This window comes from Danio rerio, chromosome 3, assembly GCF_049306965.1.
Source record: "Danio rerio strain Tuebingen ecotype United States chromosome 3, GRCz12tu, whole genome shotgun sequence".
Taxonomy (NCBI): Eukaryota; Metazoa; Chordata; class Actinopteri; order Cypriniformes; family Danionidae; genus Danio; species Danio rerio.
In genome coordinates, this window is record NC_133178.1 from 11,514,679 (window position 1) to 11,539,420 (window position 24,742).

Sequence of the window (24,742 nt, forward strand, 5' to 3'; positions counted from 1 at the left end):
AAGCCCTGCACATGACGAACTGCCACCTGTTAGGAAATCTACTCTTCCTGTCTGGCGCAGGCACTTCTGTTCTGTTATTTACAAGGCTCTGCAGATCCTCGCAACACTCACCGAAGTAGTCTGATGGACCCAGGCGGCCCACTTCAACGTATTCCTCGTTATCAGACCTGCGCTGCAGAACAGACGCCGTACCCTGGAAAGAGAAACAAAAAGATGCAGGTTTATAATGGATTTTGATTACATATCACAGTGCATACATGCTAGTAACTGATACTAGCTTGTGAAAATAATAAAGCAAAGGCATAAGGCATCTGGTCTGGTGTCCCTCAGAGCTCTGTTTTTGTCAACACAGGCTCATTGTGGATATGTACCCCTGTCTTCATTTCTGGAGAGCACAAATTATGTAGCCAGAGGTCTGTCTGGCTGCATTTCACCTTTAAAACGAATACTGCGGGCGGTGTGAAGGTTTCTGTTCCTTTTCATGCTATCGTTAACTGCTTTCCTCCATATGGATGGCTTTTCCAGTGTTACCAATTTGCCATGTACATGGGTGTACTTGAAATGTGGAGCAGAACTGACTACGACGACAGTTCGAGTCTGGCGAATAACGTTTCCAGAAACCAAGTAAAACAAAAGCAAAAAAATAAATAAAATAAACAAAGAAATGAGCAACAGGTTGAAAACGTGGTGAAATCACGTGGCCATGATGGCTTTTCTTTTTCTAGATCGCTTTCGAAGACACTATCGGTTGGGTTTAGAGAAGGGGGTGGGTGGGTCGTGCAGTCAGTCAGTTGACAGCAAGCTGGCCAGGGATGCGTTTCCCAAACAACGACATAACTTGTGGCTGAACTGACATAGTACGATGCATCATTTGGGAAGTGACGAGTGACGAATGTTTCCCAAAACAGTAATTGATTTGTCGCCGATCCATCATTTTATCCAGTTTAGTTATAGCGTAAAACGTCCATAATGACGCTCTAATCGGGGTGGAGTAACGACTTTTTTAGAGAAAAACCCCATACTTTTTTGTGCAAATTACGTTGTTTATACATGCACACGCATAAAAAAAACTATTACTTTTGGTAAAAACATACACTTATTTTCCATATTAATATATATTCCGTAATAATAAATATGTATATGTAAACGGCACATATAGGGTCGATGTTTCCTTTACAAATATTATTGAGAATATACTTTATTCCATTCTAAAATTCTATTCTAATCTCATATATAAATCATATAAATAGTTAATGGCTATAATTTTGGAATTATTTTTCTTATTATTAAGCATGATATTGTTTATTTATTTTTAATCTTATTTATTTATTTGTTTATTTAAAAGTTTACTTTTACAGTTTGACACATAAACCACTTCAGAAGTGTTCTAACCGACAGGCCCATGTTGTCACACAACCAGCGATCGCTCTTCAGAGATCGCTGGTTCTCACACGAACTTCAGGACTACACTTCCGCATTTCCTGGACTACATTTTCATACATGCACTTCTCTCAGACACCCATGCTCACACATCTAGCTTGATTACACTCACCAGCTGAACCTTGTCAGAGACTTATACAAACCATTCATAAGCCACTCTTTCACCCTTCTAGTTTGCCGAGTCTTGTTTGCTACATAGTGACATTACAACACGTTTCTCCCTGTCTTGTTTATCCGTGTTTAGACCCTAGCCTTGCATTCCTTGTTATCCTGTTTAGCCACCTGCCTTTAGACCTATTGCCTGTTATATTGACGACAATTCTGGATTTGCCTGTATATACCCGTTTGCACCTGTATGACCACTGCTTGCCTGACGCTGAATAAACCTGCATATTGGATCTTACCTCCAGTTGTCTCTGTCACTCCCCCCCCCCCGGGTCGTTACACATGTCATATACAGTACAGATTATTAATAAATAAGCTACAATAAACTAAAACCATTAACGTATTTTTGTTTTCACAAGCTTTGGAAAGTAACGTAAAATCCACTTTTAAATAATAGGTCTAGCTTTCGCCATGAGCCATGACTGTGTTCAAAATGACAAATATTTTCAAAGTGCACTACAAAGAGAACGCATTTATCAATATTAGGATTGCTAAAACTGAACTGTAAAAAATAAGCAAATTACATCTAAGACTTTATTATCATTATGTTTTTTAAATCATTCCAAGTATAAATGTTGGAATGTTGTAAATGAATAGGGCATAGGGGGGATAACTGGGAATAGAACACAAGCAGGAATTATGTTTTCAACTACAGCTCTAGAGGTGTAGTTGCAAGTGTACAAGTTTGTGACGCAATTTGCGAATGTTCGTTGGAACGATGGATTTGGGAAACACCAAATCAACAAACGATGTTTGTAACAGAACTTGCGACCTTAGTTGGCTAACAAATGCACCCCTGGTTGGCTGAAGTTTATATTGCGCCATCTGGTGGATTTGCGTGAGAATACAAGTGAGACAAATTTGAGATCATCAAAAAGTGCGAGCAGACGTACCTCTAGTTATGTATTTTGCTGTCCCCAGAAATGTAGACCTAGGTACATATCTGCAACGAGCCTGGCTTGGTTTTTGTACCTCTTGCATTTTAAAAAACAAACAGAAACATCTGTATTTTTTTTCTTCATCTGATTCTCAAAACTCAAAATTGCCTTGTGCTCCTCGGCAATAAACTTATAGTATGTGGTCAAAATAATTCAGAAATGGATTATGACATTGAGTCTGTTGTCACACAAGGCTCTGTTTTGGATTTACACAATCAATAATCCTTGTCTATTTTTCTCTGAAATATTTACACATTTTTTTCATTTGACACTCAAAACTGAAAATATCCCTGTGTACCTAGCAATAAATTGATATTAGGTCACTAATATAATTCAGAAAGGCATTATAGTATCAGTTCTGGTGTGCCACAAGGGTCTGTTTTAGCAATGCTATTATTTATAAAACAACTTTTCTCTGTCTTTTTTCACCTCTAAAATAATAATGATTATTACATGACTTAAGTCTGGTGTCCCTCAGGGCTCTGCGTTGGTACCACTTGAGTTTATTTTATACACACTGTTTTAGTTTTGTCACTCTTCTTCCATCTGACTCTCAAAACTCTTAACTTGAGTGTTGTGTAGCTCAACATATTCCTCAATGTCAGACTGCCACACTGCAAAAAGAGAACCAATAAGCGAGATGCGGGTTTAATGAGGAGGAAAAGTGCAAACAGAGGAGAGAAAAGCCTAGCTCACGGTGTCGCCGAGTTTGAGACACGTCAGGAGGATTAGCGAAAGTGAGACTCTTTGCTTTATGTGCCTGCAGGTGTACAGGATTTAGACAACTCTGCATGTTGCTTCAGGGACTCGGAAAACACACACACACGTCATAGACTGACACACACACACATGCAATGCACACCTGGGCCTGTCAGTGTTGAGATTTTCCAACAATTATAGCGTTCCACCGCATGCAGCGCTTCCCACAATGCAATGCACACACTCATTTAGAAAGATAAACAGGGAGACACACACACACACATGTTCTGTCACATTTGTCACATCAAGGACAAACACGCTTCCCACAATACAGCAGTAAAAGGAGCGAGGCTCACAGGCCAGGGCTTCTCTATTCATAGTCAACGTTACACTGAAAGCTAAAAACACTATTAATCAGCCGAAAATAAAGTACAAAGCACAACAATATTGATTAATAATTATCTAATAATTAATGGATACAATTAACAGGTAAAAATCAGTAATATACAGAAATAATGAATTACACAACCATGCTTAAATGTTTTAAATATACCAATTTAATATATACTGTTATATTAATTATCATTACAATGATTATAAATATTATAAACAAATTAATGATATATTTATAAGCATATAAATATTTAGTAATAATGATCACAATTATGATTATGATGACTATTACTATACTAATAAATGCACAAATAAACTCAATTATTTTTATTACTGAATTATTTTTACCGCTAATATTAATTTATTTATTTTATTTATACAGGGACAATGTACAACACGACAAAGCTATTTTACATCTGTAGTCCCTGGGCAGGAAGTTGTAACAAATTTAACAGCAAAAAATAATACATAATACACTTACAATAGAATACATGCAATACATCAATATCATTAAAATGAAATCAAGTCAGTGGTTACATATTTGATATTGTTGAAGCAATATTTTAAGAACAGTTTTAAAATGATTAAAAGTGGTACTCTCTCTGACATGCGCTGGTATTTTGTTCCATCATTCTGCTGCTCTGACTGAAAAAACTGATTGTCCAAAATCAACTGAACAATCACCTCTAAGCAATGACCTAGTCTGTCTTATATGGTCCTTACAGACAGTCACACATTGTTTGAGAGGTGCTGGTGCAAGATCATTAAATATTTTATGCATGAAACACACATCAGCATAAAAAAAGAAACTGTCGAATGTTAGTAACTTATGTTGTGGAATACAGTTACAATGATGAAAGCTCCTTGGCTTTGTAGCTAAAATTTTAACAGGTTGTTTATAGATACCATGAACAATGAACAAACAATTGTTAATATAAAATGCATATTAACAAATATAATTATGATTATGAAATAAATATTATGTAAATGCAATTATTATTATGATGATAAATGTAAATATACAAAACATAAATAAATACCTAGTATTTTTAGCGTTGAACTATGATTATTACTAAAACTATTATGAGCATTAACAAATAATTATCAATAATGAATGATCAAATTACAAATATGTTGTTTTTAACATATACACTTAGCAATAATAAGTGTAGGGTAAGTTACGTTAAAAAGTAATAGATTACAAATTACTAACTACTACTGGAAAATTGTAATCTGATTACATTGCTAATTACTTCATGTTAAAAGTAATCAGATTACTAATTACTTTACTTTGAAGTTACTTATAAAACACATAAAATATAACTAAACATACAAAACATACTGCAGCTCTTTCAGTAATTTAATATTCAGTTAGTTCTTGACACTTGACTCACGGTTTTTAACTGAGTGCGCCTGGGAAATGCGAGTGCGCGCAAAATGCGCTCCCAATATATATGTGCGCAAAAGACACGATATGTGAATGGCCCCACAAGCAGCTATGCTCCTCTTCGCATTTAGAAGATACCTTCACTCCTGATACTGCACAAAATATTTGAATTTAGCCTGTGAGTTGGGCTGCTGTGTTTTTGGGCGCCGGTGTCCTCTTTAGTGGCAAGTATTGTCATAGAATGCTTTCTGTGCATTGAAGTTGCTGGATGAGTTAAAAGCAATTGAAAGTTCTTTAGAGTCTGAACATAGACGGCATTTCACAGCAATATTTTTGTTTTTAAGCTCAGTGAAATCAAAGTAATGTCTGTATTTCTACTTGAAGAAGCAACCACTCTCATCAGCAACTACGTCAGCTCATGTTCTCCAACAATAAAAGTTCATGCTTATAAACTGACATGGCAGTGGAAAATGTGAGGTTTTTTTCTCCCAAAAACTGTATTTGTAACATAAGTAACGCGGTTACATTGACTTCAGTAACTGTAATCAGATTACACAAATTTTAAATGTAATGTTACATCAATGTGTTCCTCAAAAATGTAACTAGAATAGAGTAACGTGTTACTGAGTAACAGCTTACACCCAACTGTGGCAATATTAAATATAAATATAATGATTATTATTATAATAATAATAATTATTATTATTTTTATTTTATTAATACATTTAAATACACAAAATTTCAATATATGTTTTTAGCAAAATAATAATTACATATCCTTGATATAAAATTAGAATTCATCTGAATTTTCAATAAAACACAGTTACATAAATAACAAATAACAACAAAAACAAATAACAAATAATAACAAAAAATCTAACTTGAAATTGATCTTGATTTAGTTTTAAAAGCCTCTGTTTGATAATGCTTTAAAAGAAACAGTGATTACACTAAAATTAAAATTCATTATACTCCAGATTGTGAGTAAGCCGGTATCTCATGAGCAAATGTGGGGGTTGGTGGCAGGTTAAGAGGTCATCTACAGACTCTTTTTCCAGGTCACTTAAAGCCTTGCATGTCAATGGAAACAATTTGTACTCTATTCGTAATATAGATTATAAGGAGAAAGCCTGGACTCACATTTTAAAGATCTTCAATGAACTATACGATGATCCAAGTTCCTGACGAAATCTAAATTTACACTATTTAATCAGTGCGCACATTACTTGTCATGGGGTAAACAAATAATCTGTGAAAGCTACAGTAATACATAATGAAATAAAGCTTGCCTTGTTTATCTTCTGATTTGGTTGGATTTATAATAGCTGACTTAGTTAGATGGCTTGGGCACAATTTATTTACCACTTGCACTTTCTTTTACTACTTTCTTTTTATTAATTTTTTTTAACACTTTGCATTAAAATAATGTTATAAAAGTGTTATAAAAGTATTATTGCTTTTATCGCGTCATGAACTCTCTTAAATAACATATTTTTATCATATATATATATATATATATATATATATATATATATATATATATATATATATATATATATATATATATATATTTTCAAATGAGGCGACGCAGTGGTGCAATGGGTCAGTTGACATTTCTGTGTGGAGTTTGCATGTTCTCCACGTATTTGCGTGGGTTTCCTCCGGTTTTCCCCACAGTCCAAAGACATGTGGTACAGGTGAACTGGAAATGCTAAAATTGACCGTAGTATATGGGTGTGTGTGTGTGTGTGTGTGTGTGTGTGTGTGTGTGTGTGTGTGTGTGTGTGTGTGTGTGTGTGTGTGTGTGTGTGTGTGTGTGTGTGTGTGTGTATGAATGTTTTTCCAGGGATGGGTTGAGGCTGGAAGAGCATCCGCTGTGTATAAAATATGCTGGATATTTTGGCGGTTCATTCTGCTGTGGTGACCCCAGATTAATAAAGGAACTAAGCCAAAAAGAAAATGAATGAATTTTCTAATAAATACAATTTATGAAGGCACAAAGAGAAGAGAGATTTTCTTTTTTTTTACATCATATAGCATACTTTATATTTACTATTTTTTATTTATAGTACATAAAGGCGTTGATAATAATTAACAGTAATTTGTACTGTACTGTAACTGGCCCCACCCCGATAATATCAAACATTATGCACTTTTATTAGGATTTTAATGTTTATTATTCAATAAAGGAAAGTGGGTGGACAACAGCAAAATCATCAGAAATCCTTTAGCTGAAATACATCACAATACATAGTATCAAATATATAATATAAACTATAATTAACTATGGATCTATATAAAATCAACTATAATCTAGTATATCATACTAGTATATAATATGATACTTTATAGAATCAACTTTGATATTATATACTGTAGTATCCTACCATGATCAACTATGATAGTATTTAGTATCAACTATGATACTATATAGTATCAACCATGATCAACTATGATACTATATACTGTAGCATCCTACAGTGATCAACTATGTTGCTAGATAGTTTCAACTATGATCAACTATGATACTATATAGTATCAACTATGATCAACTATGATACTATATAGTATCAACTATGATCAACTATGATACTATATAGTATCAACTATGATCAACTATGATACTATATAGTATCAACTATGATCAACTATGATACTATATAGTATCAACTATGATCAACTATGATACTATATAGTATCAACTATGATTAACTATGATACTATATAATATAAACTACGATCAACTATGATACTATATACTGTAGTATCAACTATAATCAACTATGATACTATATAGTATCAACCATGATCAACTATGTTAAATACATAGTTTCAATTATGATCAACTATGATACTATATACTGTAGTATCCTGCTATGATCAACCAAGATAATAGATAGTATCAACTATGATAGTATATAGTATCAACAACTTTGATCAACTATGATACTATTTAGGATCAACCATGATCAACTATGGTAGTATATAGTGTCAACTATGATCAACTATGATATTATATACTGCAGTATCAACGGTAACACTTTAGAACAACTATCTGTTATAACTAGTTAATAGTCCATTAATAAACTGTTAGTTAATGAGTAATAATATGTTAAATAAAAGTTTATAGTTTGTTATTTATTTATAACTGTGTCTTATAGATGTCCAATAGATTTATTCATATTATTCATATTTTAATGATTTATAACTATACCTAATAAATTAGTAATAGATCATGAACAAGCTGTTAGTAAATTACTTACTTAAGACTTGTTAAGTATTATTTAATAGTTTATATGTTATTGGGACGTTATTCTAAAGTTGAAACTACTCTTCATTTATTAACTGTTAGTAAATGAGGAATAGTTGCAACTTTAGAATAACGTCCACTAATATTGTTCATATATGCATTAAGGGATCAGGTCTGGTGTGCTTCAGGGCTCTGTTTTAATACTGGTAGCATTTAAAAAACCATTAACACTTTTCTCTTTACTTTTTCATCTGTAAAATAACAATTGTTTTTAGTGTTTATGCAATGAAGGATAGTGAGAAGGCAATGAGAAAAGCATAGTAAATCCTTTAGCTGAAAATACATCACAAGTTGGTAGAACCGTCTAACTCAAGTGGGCTTCGAATGACGTAACATAAGTGCTGGAAAGTTCTTCAGATACTGCGGAGGAGGTTTTCAAACAGCCCGATTTCTTACACAGCAATTAAAGCTATCCTATAAACCTTTTGTCACACACAAACGATAAATAAATAAAGGAAGTGTACTCAATGTAAAGCTAGCAGGCTGTTAACAGAGGCCACATACAGTGAGAAACGCCAGACCAGACCTGTTTGTTCTCGAAGGAGTTGTTGTCTACACTGTTGGACACTGACACATGATTTAAACCAGTCCTCATTCAGTGTTGCTGAAGACTGAAACAGCACTTGTCGAAGTACTCAATAACGCATCACTGTCCACCGCCCATGGCTGTATCAGTCCTGTAGGACCACTGGACCTCTTTGAAGCTTTCAACACTCAGTTGACCCTGTTGACCTTAACATCCTGGTAGGAAGACTTGAAAATAGCAGGTCAAGTATGAAAATCATGGGTCAAGGATAGTGTCCGTCAGAGTCACATCCGGGTGTTAACTTGTGTCATAGTAAACACTGTGTTAACCGCTGCTACACTCACTAAACACACTTAGGCTTGTGTTTATGCAAGGCTCTTCAAAGACTGAAAGTTCTCCTGTAAAGTTTGCAACCATAAAGATTTATGTGCTATGACATATTTGACTTTCAAAACTTACCTCAACCTAGCAACAATGCCCAAAACACTTCAGCAAACTACACATAGTAGTAAAGTATTAAATCCCACACAGAATGCCTTAGAGATTGAATAGAAACACTCTGGTGATCATGTTGAAATGTGATAAAACACATTAGAAATTACTTGGCAACACCCTAGCAACCACTCATAACCCTTCTGGACAAAGTGAAAGCTGTATATTCCCTAGAAACATAGTTTAATGTCTAACAACAACTCAAGGGTCAAACTACTCAAGAACGTATATATTGCATAGCAACACCCAAGCAACTATGTAGTATGAGGAAGAAGTAATAGGTCATCCAGGTACTTCATGACATTTCTTACTACTCGGCTTACATACCATTTTTTAAAATATACTACACAGTACGAAGGTGGACGATATCAGATACATCCATATCCCTGAAACCATATAACACAATGCTAAATCCACTTAGAACATCTAGACCAATAATTTAGGACATTTCAAAAATTGCATAGCAATACCCTAGAAACCACATCAAGTGTTAAAGTGGCTTATAACACTTTAGTAATTGCAAAAATAGCACTCTATTAGACACCCACCACATTCTAGAATTCAAACTACAAAGTGCTAAATCCACTTAAAACAGTTTAGAATTAGCATAGCAACACCCTGGCAACCACATGAAGTGTTCAAATGGTTTACAACACTCAAAAAAAAAAACCTGTTGAACATCCACCAGATTTTAGAGTTCCAACTCCAATGAGCTAAATCCACATATAACAGTTTAGAAATCGCTTAGCAACACCCTGGCAACCACAGAGAGTGTTAAAATGGTTTATATCATGTTAACAATTCCAAAAAGAGCACTTTATTGAACACTCACCACATTCTAGAATTCAAATTCCAAAGTACTAAATCCACCTAAAGCAGTTTAGAATTAGCATAGCAGCCACAGAAAGTGTTAAAATGGCTTATAATGCTTGAGTAATTCCAATAACAGCACTCTACTGAACACCCACCATATTATAGAAGTTTAGAAATTGCTTAGCAACACCCTAACAACCAAATAAAGTGTTCAAATGGCTTTTAACGCTTTAGTACATTCAAAAATGACACTGTTGAACACACACTATGTTTTAGAATTCAAACTGCATGGTGATAAAACCACATAGAACCGTTTAGAATTAGCATAGCAACACCCTAGCAACCACATGAAGTGTTAAAATGGCTTAAACACTTTAGTAATTGCAAAAACAACACACCCACCACATTCAAAAATTCGAACTATAGTGCTAAATCTACTTAAATGGTTTAGAATTAGCACAGCAACACCCTAGCAGCCACATAAAGGGCCCTATCATACACATACATGTTTGGCGCGATTTGTTGCTATTTTCAAACCAACCCGAATTTTTCCGATTTGCACCACAATGTTTACATAAAAAAACAACATTAAATATAAAGGCTAATTGATGTCTTCAGTGGAGTGTGTACAACACTGTTTCCTTATCCACAAATGTAAAGGAGTAAAGAGTAAAAGTAAAGAGAAAGTAAAGAGGCCGAATGGAGGAGGCTCGTTCTTTATCCTCACACTGCAGATGGTCTGTTTAACTGTTTTCTCACTAGTGAAGCATTCAGTTTTTCCACTTACAAAGTCCGCCATGTAAATAGCTAATGTGCCATGGTGCGCGACGCAACTGACACTTAAAGGGAATGGGAGATGAGACTCTGATTGGTTTATGCTGAAAACACACCCATAACTTATTAAGAGAATAAGCACAACCCTGTTAGACCATGCTCCAGGAGTCAGCGCATATTTTTTTCATCCTTAAAATAGCAAAAGTGGATTCGGACATGCCCTTCATGCTTTAGTGCCATGTGCTTTAGACTTTGCACCTACAGTAGATCATTAAAATAAAGCCCAAAGTGTTCAAATATCTTATAACGCTGTAGTAAATAAAAAAAATAAAAAATTAAAAAACACCACGTTCTAGAATTCGAGCTACAATAGGATAAAAACACTTTGAACAGTTTAGAATTAGCACAGCAACACCCTAACAACCATATAAAGCTTTTAGTGCCACAATTATATATGATGTATAATGCAACCTCATAAAAAAAAACCTCTGCAGCTAACAAATTGAAGAGTAAAAGTCTGGCTCAGATCTTGCAATTTTACCTGTAACTTATAAAGCTCTTGTAATTTTATGCCTTTCTGCTTTCTGCGTCTCCTTCAATCACAGAATGCGCACCTCATCCAAGTACTGTACGAACATCTGCTGATGGAAAGGCATTATGTTACGGAGCTCCACAGCTGTGGGACTGCCTCGCTGCCAATATGAAGAATCAGACACTCTGCCAATATCTTATTCAACGCCTAGAATACAAGCATTCCTGTTCAGTCAAGCTTACAGCTAGGTAACTCATGCATACAGGCCACCATTATCACCTGAGGCCATCAAACTCAATGGGCCACCTAAAACACTGAGAGTTTGGGTGAACCGAGATGCCAATGCTGTTGACTTGTGGTTTACTCACGGTCAGCGAAGTCTGGTGCTGGCGTCTGGGTGGGCGGCTCTTTTTACCATGCCATCTAATTTACCTAACGCATCTACTGCTCCACTGATGTGTGAATGTTTATGCGTACATATTTTTGCACCCCTTCGTGGGATAACCAGGCAGAACTATTTGTAACCTTTAATTTCTTTCTTGCTCTCACACATGACGTGTATAATTTTTAGCTCACGGTTTATGCAATTGTTGATTAGTTTATTTATGCTGGCGTCTAAAATTCAACCTTATATGTTGGTGAGTCTGTAATTGGAAATACATTTGGCCTTTCAAGAAGTTGAGAAATGTATACTCTTTACAAACAGCTATTCTTTCCAGTATCTAATAATGATTATAATTATTCAGTACTTACCAAACACAAACTATTATTTCTTTTTTTTTTTTTACTTTTAAGGTTAAAAATCATTTCAGCATTTTTAGTCAACTATGTTATGGACAAATTATGTTATGTGTAGAAAAACGATAAATCATAGCAAGAAAAAAAAGGTTTTGATCCATTAAATTAATGTAGTAACATAGTGTAACGCCGGGGGTGACGCACACAACTGGAGGTAAGATCCAATATGCAGGTTTTATTCAACGTCAAGCAAGCAAAGGTCAAATCAGGTATTAACAGGTATATGCGGGCAAATCCAGAGTCGTAATCAAGGTACAGGCAATAGGTCGTAAGGCTGGCGGCTAAACAGGATAACAGGGATATACAAGGCTAGGATCGAGACACGGAGAAACAAACAAGGAGAAACGCATTGTAATGTCACTAGAAGCGAACAAGACTCGGCAAACTGGATGGGTGAATGAATGGCTTATGAAGGGTGTCTAATCAGTCTCTGAAAGTCCTCAGGTGATGAGAGTGTAATCAGTCTAGATGAGTGAGCAGGCGTGAATGTCTGGGAGAAGTGCAAGCATGCATATGTAGTCCAGAGGAAGGCGGAAGTGTAGTCCATGGTTATAGTGGAAACCAGCGATCTCCGGAGAGCGATCGCTGGTTATCGTAACACATAGATTGACCGGTAAATCGAGAGCTTTGCCTTTGGAATATTAAAAAATCTAATTTCCTCATCATTTATCAAGATATACAGAAGATATTTTGAAGAATGCTGGTTGCTGTCAGTCATTAATTTCTCTAATTCATTAATCAATTTGACACAGTTTCAATTTACTATAACTTCTTTGTTAAGCTGCTTTGACACAATCTACATTGTAAAAGTGCTATAGAAATAAAGATCAATAGAATTGAATTAAATAGGATAATATATTTCTTTGGTCAATGGGTGCCAGCTGCAAGCATTTTTCAAAATATGTATAAAATATAAATAATAATTAAATATTATTAATTATTCAATATTATCAAATATTTCAATAAACAGAAGACAGAAACAGGTTTTGATGTATTATCGGATGAACTATCCCTTTAATATGTCATCGTATGATTCTTGTCCTTGATACGGCTGATAAGAGTTTTTTTATATAAACTACTTGCAAATCAAAAAAGATTGCCAGTCTAAAGATACATATATTGGTATGCGATAAAAAAAAATCATGAAAGATTCATAAAATAAAGTGCTTTGATCAGCTTTTCATTATAATACATCTGAATAACTTCAATGTGCAAACAGCCGCAACCCTATGAGAAAATGTAGAAGCAAGTCAGAACCTTGAATTTTTAATACAGCAGAGATGCTTTCATCTCATTCCGATTCGAATGTGCCTGTAATTATGTGGTACATAATGACAGATTCCACTTTTTTTTCATTAAAAAGCTCTTGAGCTGGGTCTTTGAGAGTTTCGGTGTGACCCTGCTGGATCAGCGTTCTGGTATGTGCAGGATTTTGGCTCTCCAGAGGCATGACATCATAGGGATGCCCTCGAGCTGTTGCTTTTGCATTGCTATCAAATTAAAAGCCTCACAATGTCCAGCAAATTGTTTCGGCATCTGTGGGAAAGCCTATTTAACGCACATTCCCCGAAAACACAAACGCAAACAATTTGGCTCAGAGATCTCTAATTGGCCCAATGCTCTCATATGATTAAGACAGTCTGACTGCAGCTGTATGGGTAATAAAATAACCATATCGCAAATCATCCCATTTAGCATGGCCCAAATGAAGATGCTGGAACGTTTTACGTTGTGAAATCAGTTAATGTGTGAAGCATCGAATCACAGTTGCTCTTGGAGTCTAACAAACAACAAAATTATTCCAAACCAGGATTTTTGCAGTTACATTTACTGTACATGACAGAAATGTTGCTCAGAAATGAGTGAAGTAGACCAAAAGATCCTCAAAAGGTAGACACCATGCATAGATCCTAAGGAATTAAAAAACAAATGAGAAATAAAAAGTTTTAAAGCCATTTCTAAATCTTTAAGGCCGCAGCGAACCACAGTGAGAGCCTTTATCTACAAATGACAGAACAAAAACATGGAACCTTCCCAGGAGCGATTTTGTTAAGCAAATTTTACATTCACAAATGTAAATTCTCAAACTATAAACCTGCATTTATGGTTTTCTTAAAAGAAATGGAGAATTATATAAAGTTGATTTTAGGATCGGCTCATAAGAAAGCTTTAAAAACTGAATAATCTGCTCTGCTCTTAAAATCTTTGTATAAGTATTCTTGAATTAACCCTTGTAAATGCCAAAACCTTTAATGCTTTCCTTTTTTTTCTCCTTTCTCTCTTTTTTATAATGGTATTGTTATTTCCATTGTTTCATATTGTGCTGTAATTTTGTCAATGTTACCTAGTTATTGCTATTGTATTTTATGTTTTATGTCCTGTTATATCTTCCTGTTTTCAGCAATAACAAATAAATAAATAAATAAAAATAAAAAAATCTTTCCAGGAGTGGCCAGCAGACTAAAACTACCACAAGCACAGCGACGGCTCATCCAAGAGGTCATAAAAGACCACACAACAACATCCAAAGTACTGCAGGCCTCATTTGCCTCAGTTAAGGTGAGTGTTCATGACTCCACCATAAGAAGGGATGTGCAAAAAAATGAGAAATCTGTAAGGAGCAAATTCTTTTTCATACCATTGCATATACGCTACCTGACAAAATTCTTGTCACCTATCCAAGTTTTAGAAACACAAATAATAACTTGACTTCTAGTTAATCATTTGGTATCAGTAGTAACGTATATGAGAGGCCTCTATTACACTTATTTTACCAAAAAAAATAGGATCATACCTTGATTTTTAATTATTTAATTAGGACAGTGCTTTCTTTGCTTTGTCACTTAACGGAAATAATGTACAATATAGAATACAGTCATGGTGGAGTGGATGAATGAATATTGTGTATGACTCCCTTGAGCTTGGAGGACTGCATCCATACATCTCTGCAATGACTCTAATCACTTATTAATAAAGTCATCTGGAATCCCAAAGAAAGCCTTTTTGCAGGACTCCTAGAGTTCATCAAGATTCTTTGGATTCATCTTCAATACCTCCTCCTTCATCTTACCCCAGATGTGCTCAATAATGTTCATGTCTGGAGACTGGGCTGGCCAATCCTGGAGCACCTTGACCTTCTTTGCTTTCAGGAACTTTGATATGGAGGCTGAAGTATGAGAAGGAGCGCTATCCTGCTGAAGAATTTGCAGCACAAATGTCTTGATACCTCAGGCTGTTGATGCTATCCACTCTGCAGATCTCTCGCACACCCCCATACTGAATGTACCCCCAAACCATGATTTTTGCTTCACCAAACTTGACTGATTCTGTGAGAATCTTGGGTCCATGCGGGTTCCAATAGGTCTTCTGCAGTGTTTGTGATGCAGTTCAACAGATGAATCATCTACCTTTTGCCACTTTTCCAAGCGATAAACTAGAAGACAAGTTATTATTTGTTTCTTCTACATCTGGGATCAATGGCAAGACTACTGTTAGGTAGTGTGTATACATATAAAATATATGTGTAAAAAATACCTGCATACTGTACAAACTTTGTATTCTGGTTTCCAGGTCGGGCACATAATGCAGTCTTTTATAGAGCACTGAGCACTGTTTAAAAGGGTTTATAAGGGTAATTCTAAAATTATCAACTTTATAAAAAAATAAAATAAATAAAAAAAAAACTAGATATAGTAGTCAGGACATTTCTGATTTTCACTGTGTTTAACTTGCACTATTGCACTACAATAACTAAAAAAGAAAAAAAAAGGATTAATAAATATGGTCACACTTTATTTTTAAGTTACAATTGTCTCTAGTAATAAACCATTAAAAGGATAGTTCAATCAAATATTTAAAAAATGTACTCAGTGTTTACTATTTGCACTCACTATTTATTAAATGGTTCCAAACCTTGTCAAAGTTTTTTTTTTTTCTGTTTAACACAAAAAGATATTTGGAATAAAGCTAAAGACCTGTAACCATTGACTTCCACAGTGCGAAAAACAAATACTATGGAAGTCAATGGCTACTGGTTTTCAGCATTCTTTAAAATATCTTCTTTTGTGTTCAGCATAAGAAAGAAATTTATAAAGGTTTTAAATAAATAAAGGGTAAGTAAATGATCACAGATTTTCATTTTTGAGTGAACTATCCCCATAAACACACAAATAAAACAATTAAATTCTAAATATTTATAAACAAAAATATAACGCTCACACTTTTCAATAAGGTTCATTAGTTAATGTTAATTAATGCATTTACTAACATGAACAAACAATGAACAACACATTTAGTACTTTATTTGTACATGTTAGTTAACGTTAGTTAATGAAAATACAGTAGTTCATTGTTAGTTCATGTTAACTCATGATGCATTAACCTATGTTAACAAGCATGGACTTGAATAATGCATTAGTAAATGTTAATAATGCGTTAGTAAATGTTCAATTATGATTAATAAATGCTGTACAAGTGTTGTCCATGATTAGTTCATGTTAGTAAATGCATTAACTAATGAACCTTATTTTAAAGTGTTACCAATATAACAGTATCTTGATGCAAAAAAAGAATGTCTCAAATGCAGGGAGTGACCAAGTGCAGTCTGTTCGCTCTTTTAAGTTTGCTGTAAATTGCCAGAATGAGCAATAAAGTTTTTGTGAGGCAGTTTTAATAAAACAATCCTCAATTGTGTTGGTCCTGTAAAGTAGGTAAAGTTATGTGCTTTAGTCTTAAATGTTCAAAGATTACAAAGCACAGCCACAAACCACTTAAATACAGATTAACACAACATTAAAGTCTAATGCATGTATGACAGAATGCATTGCAACATGCTCCCTATTATAAAGCAAGGCAAATGTCAATGTAATTTTTACATAAACTATAATGACGCATTCTGATGGTTATTATTTTGCATTTTTGGATTCCTTTAGTGTGTTATGTTGCTGATTGAAATTAAAAAAAGATCTGGAAAAAAAAGAAAGATTAGCAAGTGTAAGTGTGCAAGTTTTTCTGAGTTTCAATAATTCCTAGTTTGTGTTAAAAGAGTATCATCTTTACCTTGCCATTAAAATAATTTGTAGGACTTTGTGTTTAAAACATGAGATGCAGCACTTAGAAATCAGCGCTTTGACCATCATGTTGCAATCAAATGAAAAAGTTGTCATGCCAAATAGTTACAATGCTTGCCCCGCCTCTGATCGGTCCACTGATTTATAACTAATTTTGATGAACAATTCAATTGTCCGTTGACAATATATAAAACAATTTAACCATTGGATACACTTTTTCTATTTTAAAAAACAGAAACATTTTTAATTGTGGTATTGTGGCAAATAGGAATGCAATAATATTATATTTGTATCTTTCCTGCACTATATAAGTTCTCTTACTCAAGGACAGACAGTTTCAAAACCAGTCCTGGAATTACAGTAGGTTCAGTTAAATCAGAGCAGGACTGGGCGATTTAATGAAGGTTTTCATGCACATTTTGTCAGTAAAGTCAGTTGTAGTAAACCTCCAGCATGCGGGTTTAGATGAAGCAGCGTCTACTACACGGGAGTTAAAGTGCATGGAAAAAAGTCCTTATTTAAAACGTATTCAATTAAAATTCGGTTTAATCAGTCAATAATGATATTATGATTATAATTTGGTAATAACAACTGATGTTTGCGACTCAATGAAATACGATGGTAGTTCAACATATAATCACAGTAGCAAAAATGAAGACCATGAAGGTCGAAACGTTGTGAAATTAAAAACATTTGAAAGCTAAAGTGAAAGTGTGCTGATTTTCTTTTGATCTTTTGCTACTGTGCTTGTATTTGATCAAGCACCTGCCTTTGAGGATGTACTCACACTATAAAATCCGAACCGTGCCAAGGCCCGTTTCCTGAAACGTTTGAGAAGTGGGAGTGCTCTGAATCGGGCTCAGGCCCTGGACCGGTTGGAAGAGGTGTGCCAGAAGGCGGTTCACTTCGGCTTTGAAACTAAAGATTTATTAATCATTCTTACTGTTCAATGAACGCAAACTGTCACAGATTATTAAAGACGCAAAAACCCTTTCCGTTTTAGTTCAACATACAATAACATGATTTGACTTCAAACTTACCTCAAAACTAAAGTCAAGGGTTTGAAATAAACTCTTCTGTTTGATGATTCTATAGTTGCCTGTTTATTAGTCATGCTGAATCAACGAAACAGTTATTACACTATTTACTCCCCAGGGGAATTCCTACGATATTTCATAAGTATTTGGACAAGTTAGTGAGTTTCCACCCTCTGGCCCTTAATTCGATTAATCATTAAAGAGCCCATATTATACATGAAATAGGGTCATATCTTGGTTGTAAGGGTCTCCAACAACAGTTTAATATGCATGCAAGGTCAAAAAACACTTTCGTGGTCTTATAATCTGCATTTATTTTTACCTAATTATCCCAGCGACTCCTGTATGAATCGTCCAGTGATTCATTTGTTCCCAAACCCCTCCTTAGCGCGAAGCTAATCTGCGCCGATTGGACCAATCACAGTCTGTTGCGATTGGTCGACTGCCTTCAGTGAGAGAGTGAAATGCCAAACAGCTAATCAGCAATATAAAGTAATCACAGTTCATACACGCTCGATAGTGTAGGCGTGGATTTTAGCTGCCAGTGGGTCAATGTAAATACAGACTATTGACTTGAAAATACAGACGACTAACTATTTTATTGAGCAAAAACTCCAAAAACAGTTGCGGAGATCTCCTAGCTTCTCACTCTGCTCTTTTCACAGACACACACACACACATATTGCACACACACACACACACACACACACACACACACGCGCACTTAACCCTGCTCCGGACGACAACGCCCGCGCACACACACACAAACACACACACACACACACACACACACACACACACACACACACACACAAACACACACACCTCCGGACGACAGCGCGCACGCACACACAGACACGCACACTACTCCTCGTCCACGGAGCTCCGTTAACAAAGCAGCACGCGTCGCGTTTTAAACGTGACTTTGCACGCGATAAGAGAATATAGCCAGTTAACCTGATACAGTACACGCGGTTACAAGTAACAAATCACAACTAAATACATTTGCAAGCTAGAGTCAACGAGGCAACTTTAATCGCACGTACTTACACTTGAGAAATGGAGGAAGAAACCCATCCTGACGTCCATCAGTAAGTTACTCTTTACTGATCCTTCCTTTAACAAACGCTGATGAAGTATTCTTTGTAGCATGTAGTTTCCAGAAGTTTCCAACTGCTTGGCTATAATGCTGAGGTTTCATCTTTGGGTAGAGACTCAATATATCCATCTGCAGTGTGACTTCAATCGACCGGCATGTTTGTGTGTGTGTGTGTGTGTGTGTGTGTTTGTAGGTGTGTGTGTGTGTGTGTGTGTGTGTGTGTGTGTGTGTGTGTGTGTGTGTGTGTGTGTGTGTGTCTGGGTTTCTGCGTCAGAGGGCGGGGCCTCAGGTTTGAAATCTCCCTGGTTTGCGCGTGCACGTGAATAACTTGGTTTCGTTCGTACGTCATGGCGAAACACCTAATGACTCGGTATCAAGGCGACTCTTGAAGCACTATGAGTCGACTCTTTTATAGATGAATCAACAGTTTTAAACACTGTACACTAACAGATTTAAGCCTTAGCTGGATACTTCACTTCACTTAGAGCTGTGTTACACACTACATGGAGGGGAATTTTCAAAAACCCATAATATGGGCTCTTTAAGCCCTTTTGGGGTGTTGACGCCAGATATGGCTCAAATCGTTCACGTGTCAAATTATTTGCGAATAGCAAAATCTATTCACATGTAATTAGACTTGTGAACAATTTCAGTTTACTCGCTTTATTCATGTGTCAAAGTTGCTTTATTCGCGAGTTTGTTCACTTTACCATGCATACAGATTCGCGTCAAAGGAGGGGAATCTGTCTGCCTGATGACTAAAGTTTCGTTACTAAATGGCTAACTGAGTTTATCGAGAGATGCTTTAGCAAGGCTAATAAACAGTGTAGATTTGCGCCACAAGATCGCTTCTTTGCATTGACATTAATCACTCGTCTGCTTACAGAACGCCAAAACTACAAGTAACCGAAAAATTCCTGTAGAAGCATGTATTGACAGCAAGCACATGTTCTTTAAATGAAACTATAGAGATGGTGCCTTGGAAACTCTTTGTGATGGGAATTTGAACAGTGCCCTAACTGCTCAAAATATGCATGAAGTCTGCTGCAATAAAAAAAAATTTAATTGTGAGCTCCACAATATTTGCTTGATTTTGCACTAAATACAGTGATCACAGAATCCCAAACATCTCGAAGGGTCTATTTAAATAAGATGCTTCAAAAATTACAGCACAGCAGAATTTCAGATAAAGCTATAAAAACATGTCAGCTTATGGCCGCAAAAGCATAAACTTTGTCAATATGTGTTCTGTGATTCTCCTATCCACTGTGTAAGTAGACCAGGGTGTGTGAGCGTGTGTGAAAGACGGTCCACACCACGAAAAGTAAAAGAGGTGAAAGCAAAGGTGATGTTTCATTCACAGTATCTGTCAAGATGAACAAGAATGGAAAATAGAGGGATGGGATCAGAGCTGAACAATGACACTTCCTTCCCAAGCCTGAGTGTGTAAAGCCGTGGTTCTCTGGTTTTCCCTCGCTCGGGTCTGGAGTCTGATCCTGACCCTGTGTGAAAGTCTGCAGCCTGCATTCCAGCTCTGAACCGCTGGCCACCCCGCGCTGGGAATCAGGCAAGACGGAGGAAGAGAGAGAGACAAACAGAGCCGCGTCTCATGCTCAAAGTACTCTTCATTTATTTTTATCTGTCTCTCTGCCCTGCTCTTCCCTGACCCAGATGAACACAAGATGATACAGATGCAAACTGGGCTAGGATGAGCAGAAGATTTAAATAAAAAGAACAAAGTGAACAAACAGAAAATAGAAGAAAATAGCTCTGAACATACAGAGCAAGTAGAATAAATAAACAAAGCAGGACTGAAATCATGAACAGAAAAACAAGAGCAAAAAAAAAGAAGAAGGAACAGAATAGAAACAAACTGAATCAAAGATAAGTATTAAGACTGAATTGGAAAAGAAGAGTAGATAATGTAGAAAAGTTCTTTCATCATTGCATTGGCTCCCTATTAAACACCATTTAAGTTTTACAGTTGCCTCGAACTGGGCCAAAGCACGCTTGCCCCCCCCTCCCGTCTCCCCCGACGGCCCGCACTCACACCACAGTCGGGCCTCGGCACGCTTATGTCATCGCTGCTGCGCTGTTCAGAGATGCGCTCTCTCACTCAGCATCACAGAGATTTCTCTAGTTATATCGTTTCAGTCGTTTGATATGCAGTGACATGCAGTCAAATATTTCGCCAAACAGTCCTTAGGGATGCAGGGACACACAGTCAGATATTTCGCCGAACAGATCCACCACTTTTGGCGCTCATAAACAACCATAAAGCCCTCGTGCTGCAGGAATGAGGAGGTCTGCTGAAGGTGCGCAGCTGTCGTGCAGTGAGAGGTTTGCGTCTACGGCAGTTTGCATTCACTGAACAGTAAGAATGATTAATAAATCCATATGAAACAGTCCCTTAAAAGTCACGTCTCGCTTTCAGTTTCGGGCTTTGGCGCGTTTTGCACTCAAACTACAAACGCCCAAGTGAACCGCGCTCAGGCCCACCTCTTCCAACCGGGCCAGGGCCGGCCAAGTGAACCGTGCTTGAGCCCGATTTAGCGCACTCACACTTCTCAAACGATCCGGGAAACGGGCCTGAGGATGGTACGGATGGCATAGTGTGAGTAGGCCCTTAGTCTCTCACGTCCACTACAGTCAATTAATTCTGGACAATTGCTTATTCCCAGAATATCAAAATTAACTGTAGGCGGTAGATTCTTATATCTGACACCTAAACTCTGGAACAGCCTTCCTAGCACAGTTCCGGAAGAAGACACACTCTGTCAGTATAAAACTAGATTAAAGACATGTCTCTTTCCAGTAGAATACACTTAAAACATAAAAGCTCTTGAAATACAAATCTGTATATTAGTCTGCATTATTTAGGGCAAAAAGAGCCGGTAAAACTTCACTAAAGACATTATAATTTGAAAGGCAGCTGCGCTTATGTTAGTCTGTTTTTATTCCCGAGGTTTCCAGAATCCTGGACCAGGCCGTATCCTGAGCAGCTGTGACAGACGAGTCTCCGGATTGATCCTAAAGGGCCAGTCTGTACACCTCTCCCACCTGCAGCTTCTCCACAATGGATGTCCAGCGTTCTCCAGCCTCTGGCGCCTAGACTGCAGCTCTGCACAAGAAGTTTGGCCATATGGGGATAAGGGGATATGGTCGTGCCCAACTGTGCCTGGTTTCTCTCAAGGTTTTTTTCCCTTCACTTTCGTCAATTGGTGAAATTTGTTTCTCGCCACTGTCGCCATTGGCTTGCATGGTTCGGGACTTGTGGAGCTGCGCATCGATGGATTTGCTCTTCAGTGTTTGGACTTTCAGCAGTGAAAAATAAACCACATTGAACTGAACTAAACTGAACTTCAATTCTGAAAACAGGACTGACACTTCAATTTACTATCATCTTCTATGTTAGGCTGCTTTGACGCTGTAGAAATAAATAAATATAAATAGAACAGGACAGAATATTGTATGATAAAGAGGTTAAAAAAATTGATCAAAGAAATTAAGGGTTAAGGGACATAAAAGTTAAAAAAGTTACTAAAACAAATATATCTGACCCCAAACTAAGAACCAAATAGCAAAACTATAATATAATACAATATAATATAATATAATATAATATAATATAATATAATATAATATAATATAATATAATATAATATAATATAATATAATGGATTGCTAATGATATTTGCCTTGGAAAGTACATTTGCAAGTGCTTGTCTGTCTGTCTGGAGCCACACACACACATACATCTGGACACAGCAGCATGTTTCCTCTCAGTCAGACTCAACACTGTCTCACGTCTCCTTCCATTGTTCACCAATAAAGACCTAACCTTTCAGTACACGTGTGTCTTGTTCCAGATTCACTTCATACGGCTCATCAATCTCAGATTTATACCGTTCCCCAAAGGAAGAATTCTTACAAAAAGCTTTCCCAGTCTCACATACTTGTGATGTTACCTGAGCACCATCAATCTGCGCGCTACAATAAATCTAATAGATAGTAATGCAGCGTTTTACCTGTGTGATCTTTGGCTCCTCGACGTCAGGAATGTTTCATTTTGAGCAAGCAAAACCCAAAATCAAATCTCTCCTTCAATGGGCTTTTCTAAGGGATTTCTGTCTGCCAGGCATAAATCATAAAGCCATTATGTCTCCTCTACAAGCCTCATGATCTGAGGAATCATTCATGTCTGTAAAGCAAACATTGTAGAAAAAGATACGTGCCAAAGTTTAAAAATGCCATATGATGATATTGTAAAAGGTTGTTAATTTGTTTACTGTGTGTACGCTAATAGATTAAAATGGTCTCATGTTAATATATATATCAGAATTTCACGGTACGGTAATACCTCTGTATGAATGTCACGGTACGGTATTTATTGAATCATTTACAGAAAAAACAAAACTTATGAAAATACTCTAAAAAAGTGCCAAAAGTGTCAACGACATACAAATTAGCCATCTATCTGTAAGCTTTGAAACAGGAACTTCTAAAAAATATTAAACAATGTAAAATGTGAGTTACAGTTTCAGTGAAGCCCTTCAAAAGGCTCTGAAAGCATCTAAAAGTTCTGTGCAACAAAGCTATGTTAAGTACTTCAAAACATTGGTGTATGACACTATGCAGAAACTGTGGCTGTGATTCAAGTTTTATTCCAGTATCCAGTACATATCGATTTTATTATCTATTTTACTTATTTACAAACTCTGCTTTAAAATGTTTGAAACTTGTAAAACTCATTATTGAGGTGCAGCTGATCACAGAGAGTTAATACAGATCTTTTTTTAATCCCAAAGTTTCTTTGCAAATCCTCTTCTGTGGACATGTTAATGAGTGCCTATCAATTAATTTGTTAGGCGGCGAATTCTGCACTCCTACGTCATGTTGCGGTGGGCCTCAAAACCACTGGGATTTGGATTCTATTTTAACATCAGGATATTTTTTAAAAGAGACTTCTTTTAAAAAAAGCGTGTTTATATCCAAACAGCTTCTAAAAAGTTTATACCCTTTAACGTGTATACCTTATATTTCAAACTGTGATGCTTAGGTTCATAAAAGAAATATTTGCACAATCTCTGTCAGAGATAAACATCTTAGCATCTTAAACAAACACACACATATTCGCTCACTGGCCACTTTATTAGGTACACCCTTGCAACTGCTCGTTAACGCAAATTTCTAATCAGCCAATCACATGGCAGGAACTCAATACATTTAGGCATGAAGACATGATCAAGTCGATCTGCTGCAGCTTAAAC

The 24,742-nt window shown here is 36.2% G+C and overlaps 2 protein-coding genes across 5 annotated transcripts in view; both read right to left on the bottom strand.

Moving 5' to 3' along the window:
• LOC141381148 (uncharacterized) overlaps nt 1-24,742 on the bottom strand; it is a 587,543-nt gene that overhangs the window by 324,468 nt on the left and 238,333 nt on the right. The gene's annotated exons all lie outside the window — the stretch shown is intronic.
• The window catches only part of prkar1b (protein kinase, cAMP-dependent, regulatory, type I, beta), a 145,073-nt gene that overhangs the window by 4,790 nt on the left and 115,541 nt on the right, over nt 1-24,742 (bottom strand). For all 4 annotated transcript variants that reach the window (XM_021471498.3, XM_068217650.2, XM_073943590.1 and 1 more), the window contains 1 exon segment: nt 112-193. In XM_021471498.3, the coding sequence (XP_021327173.1) occupies nt 112-193 (82 nt within the window).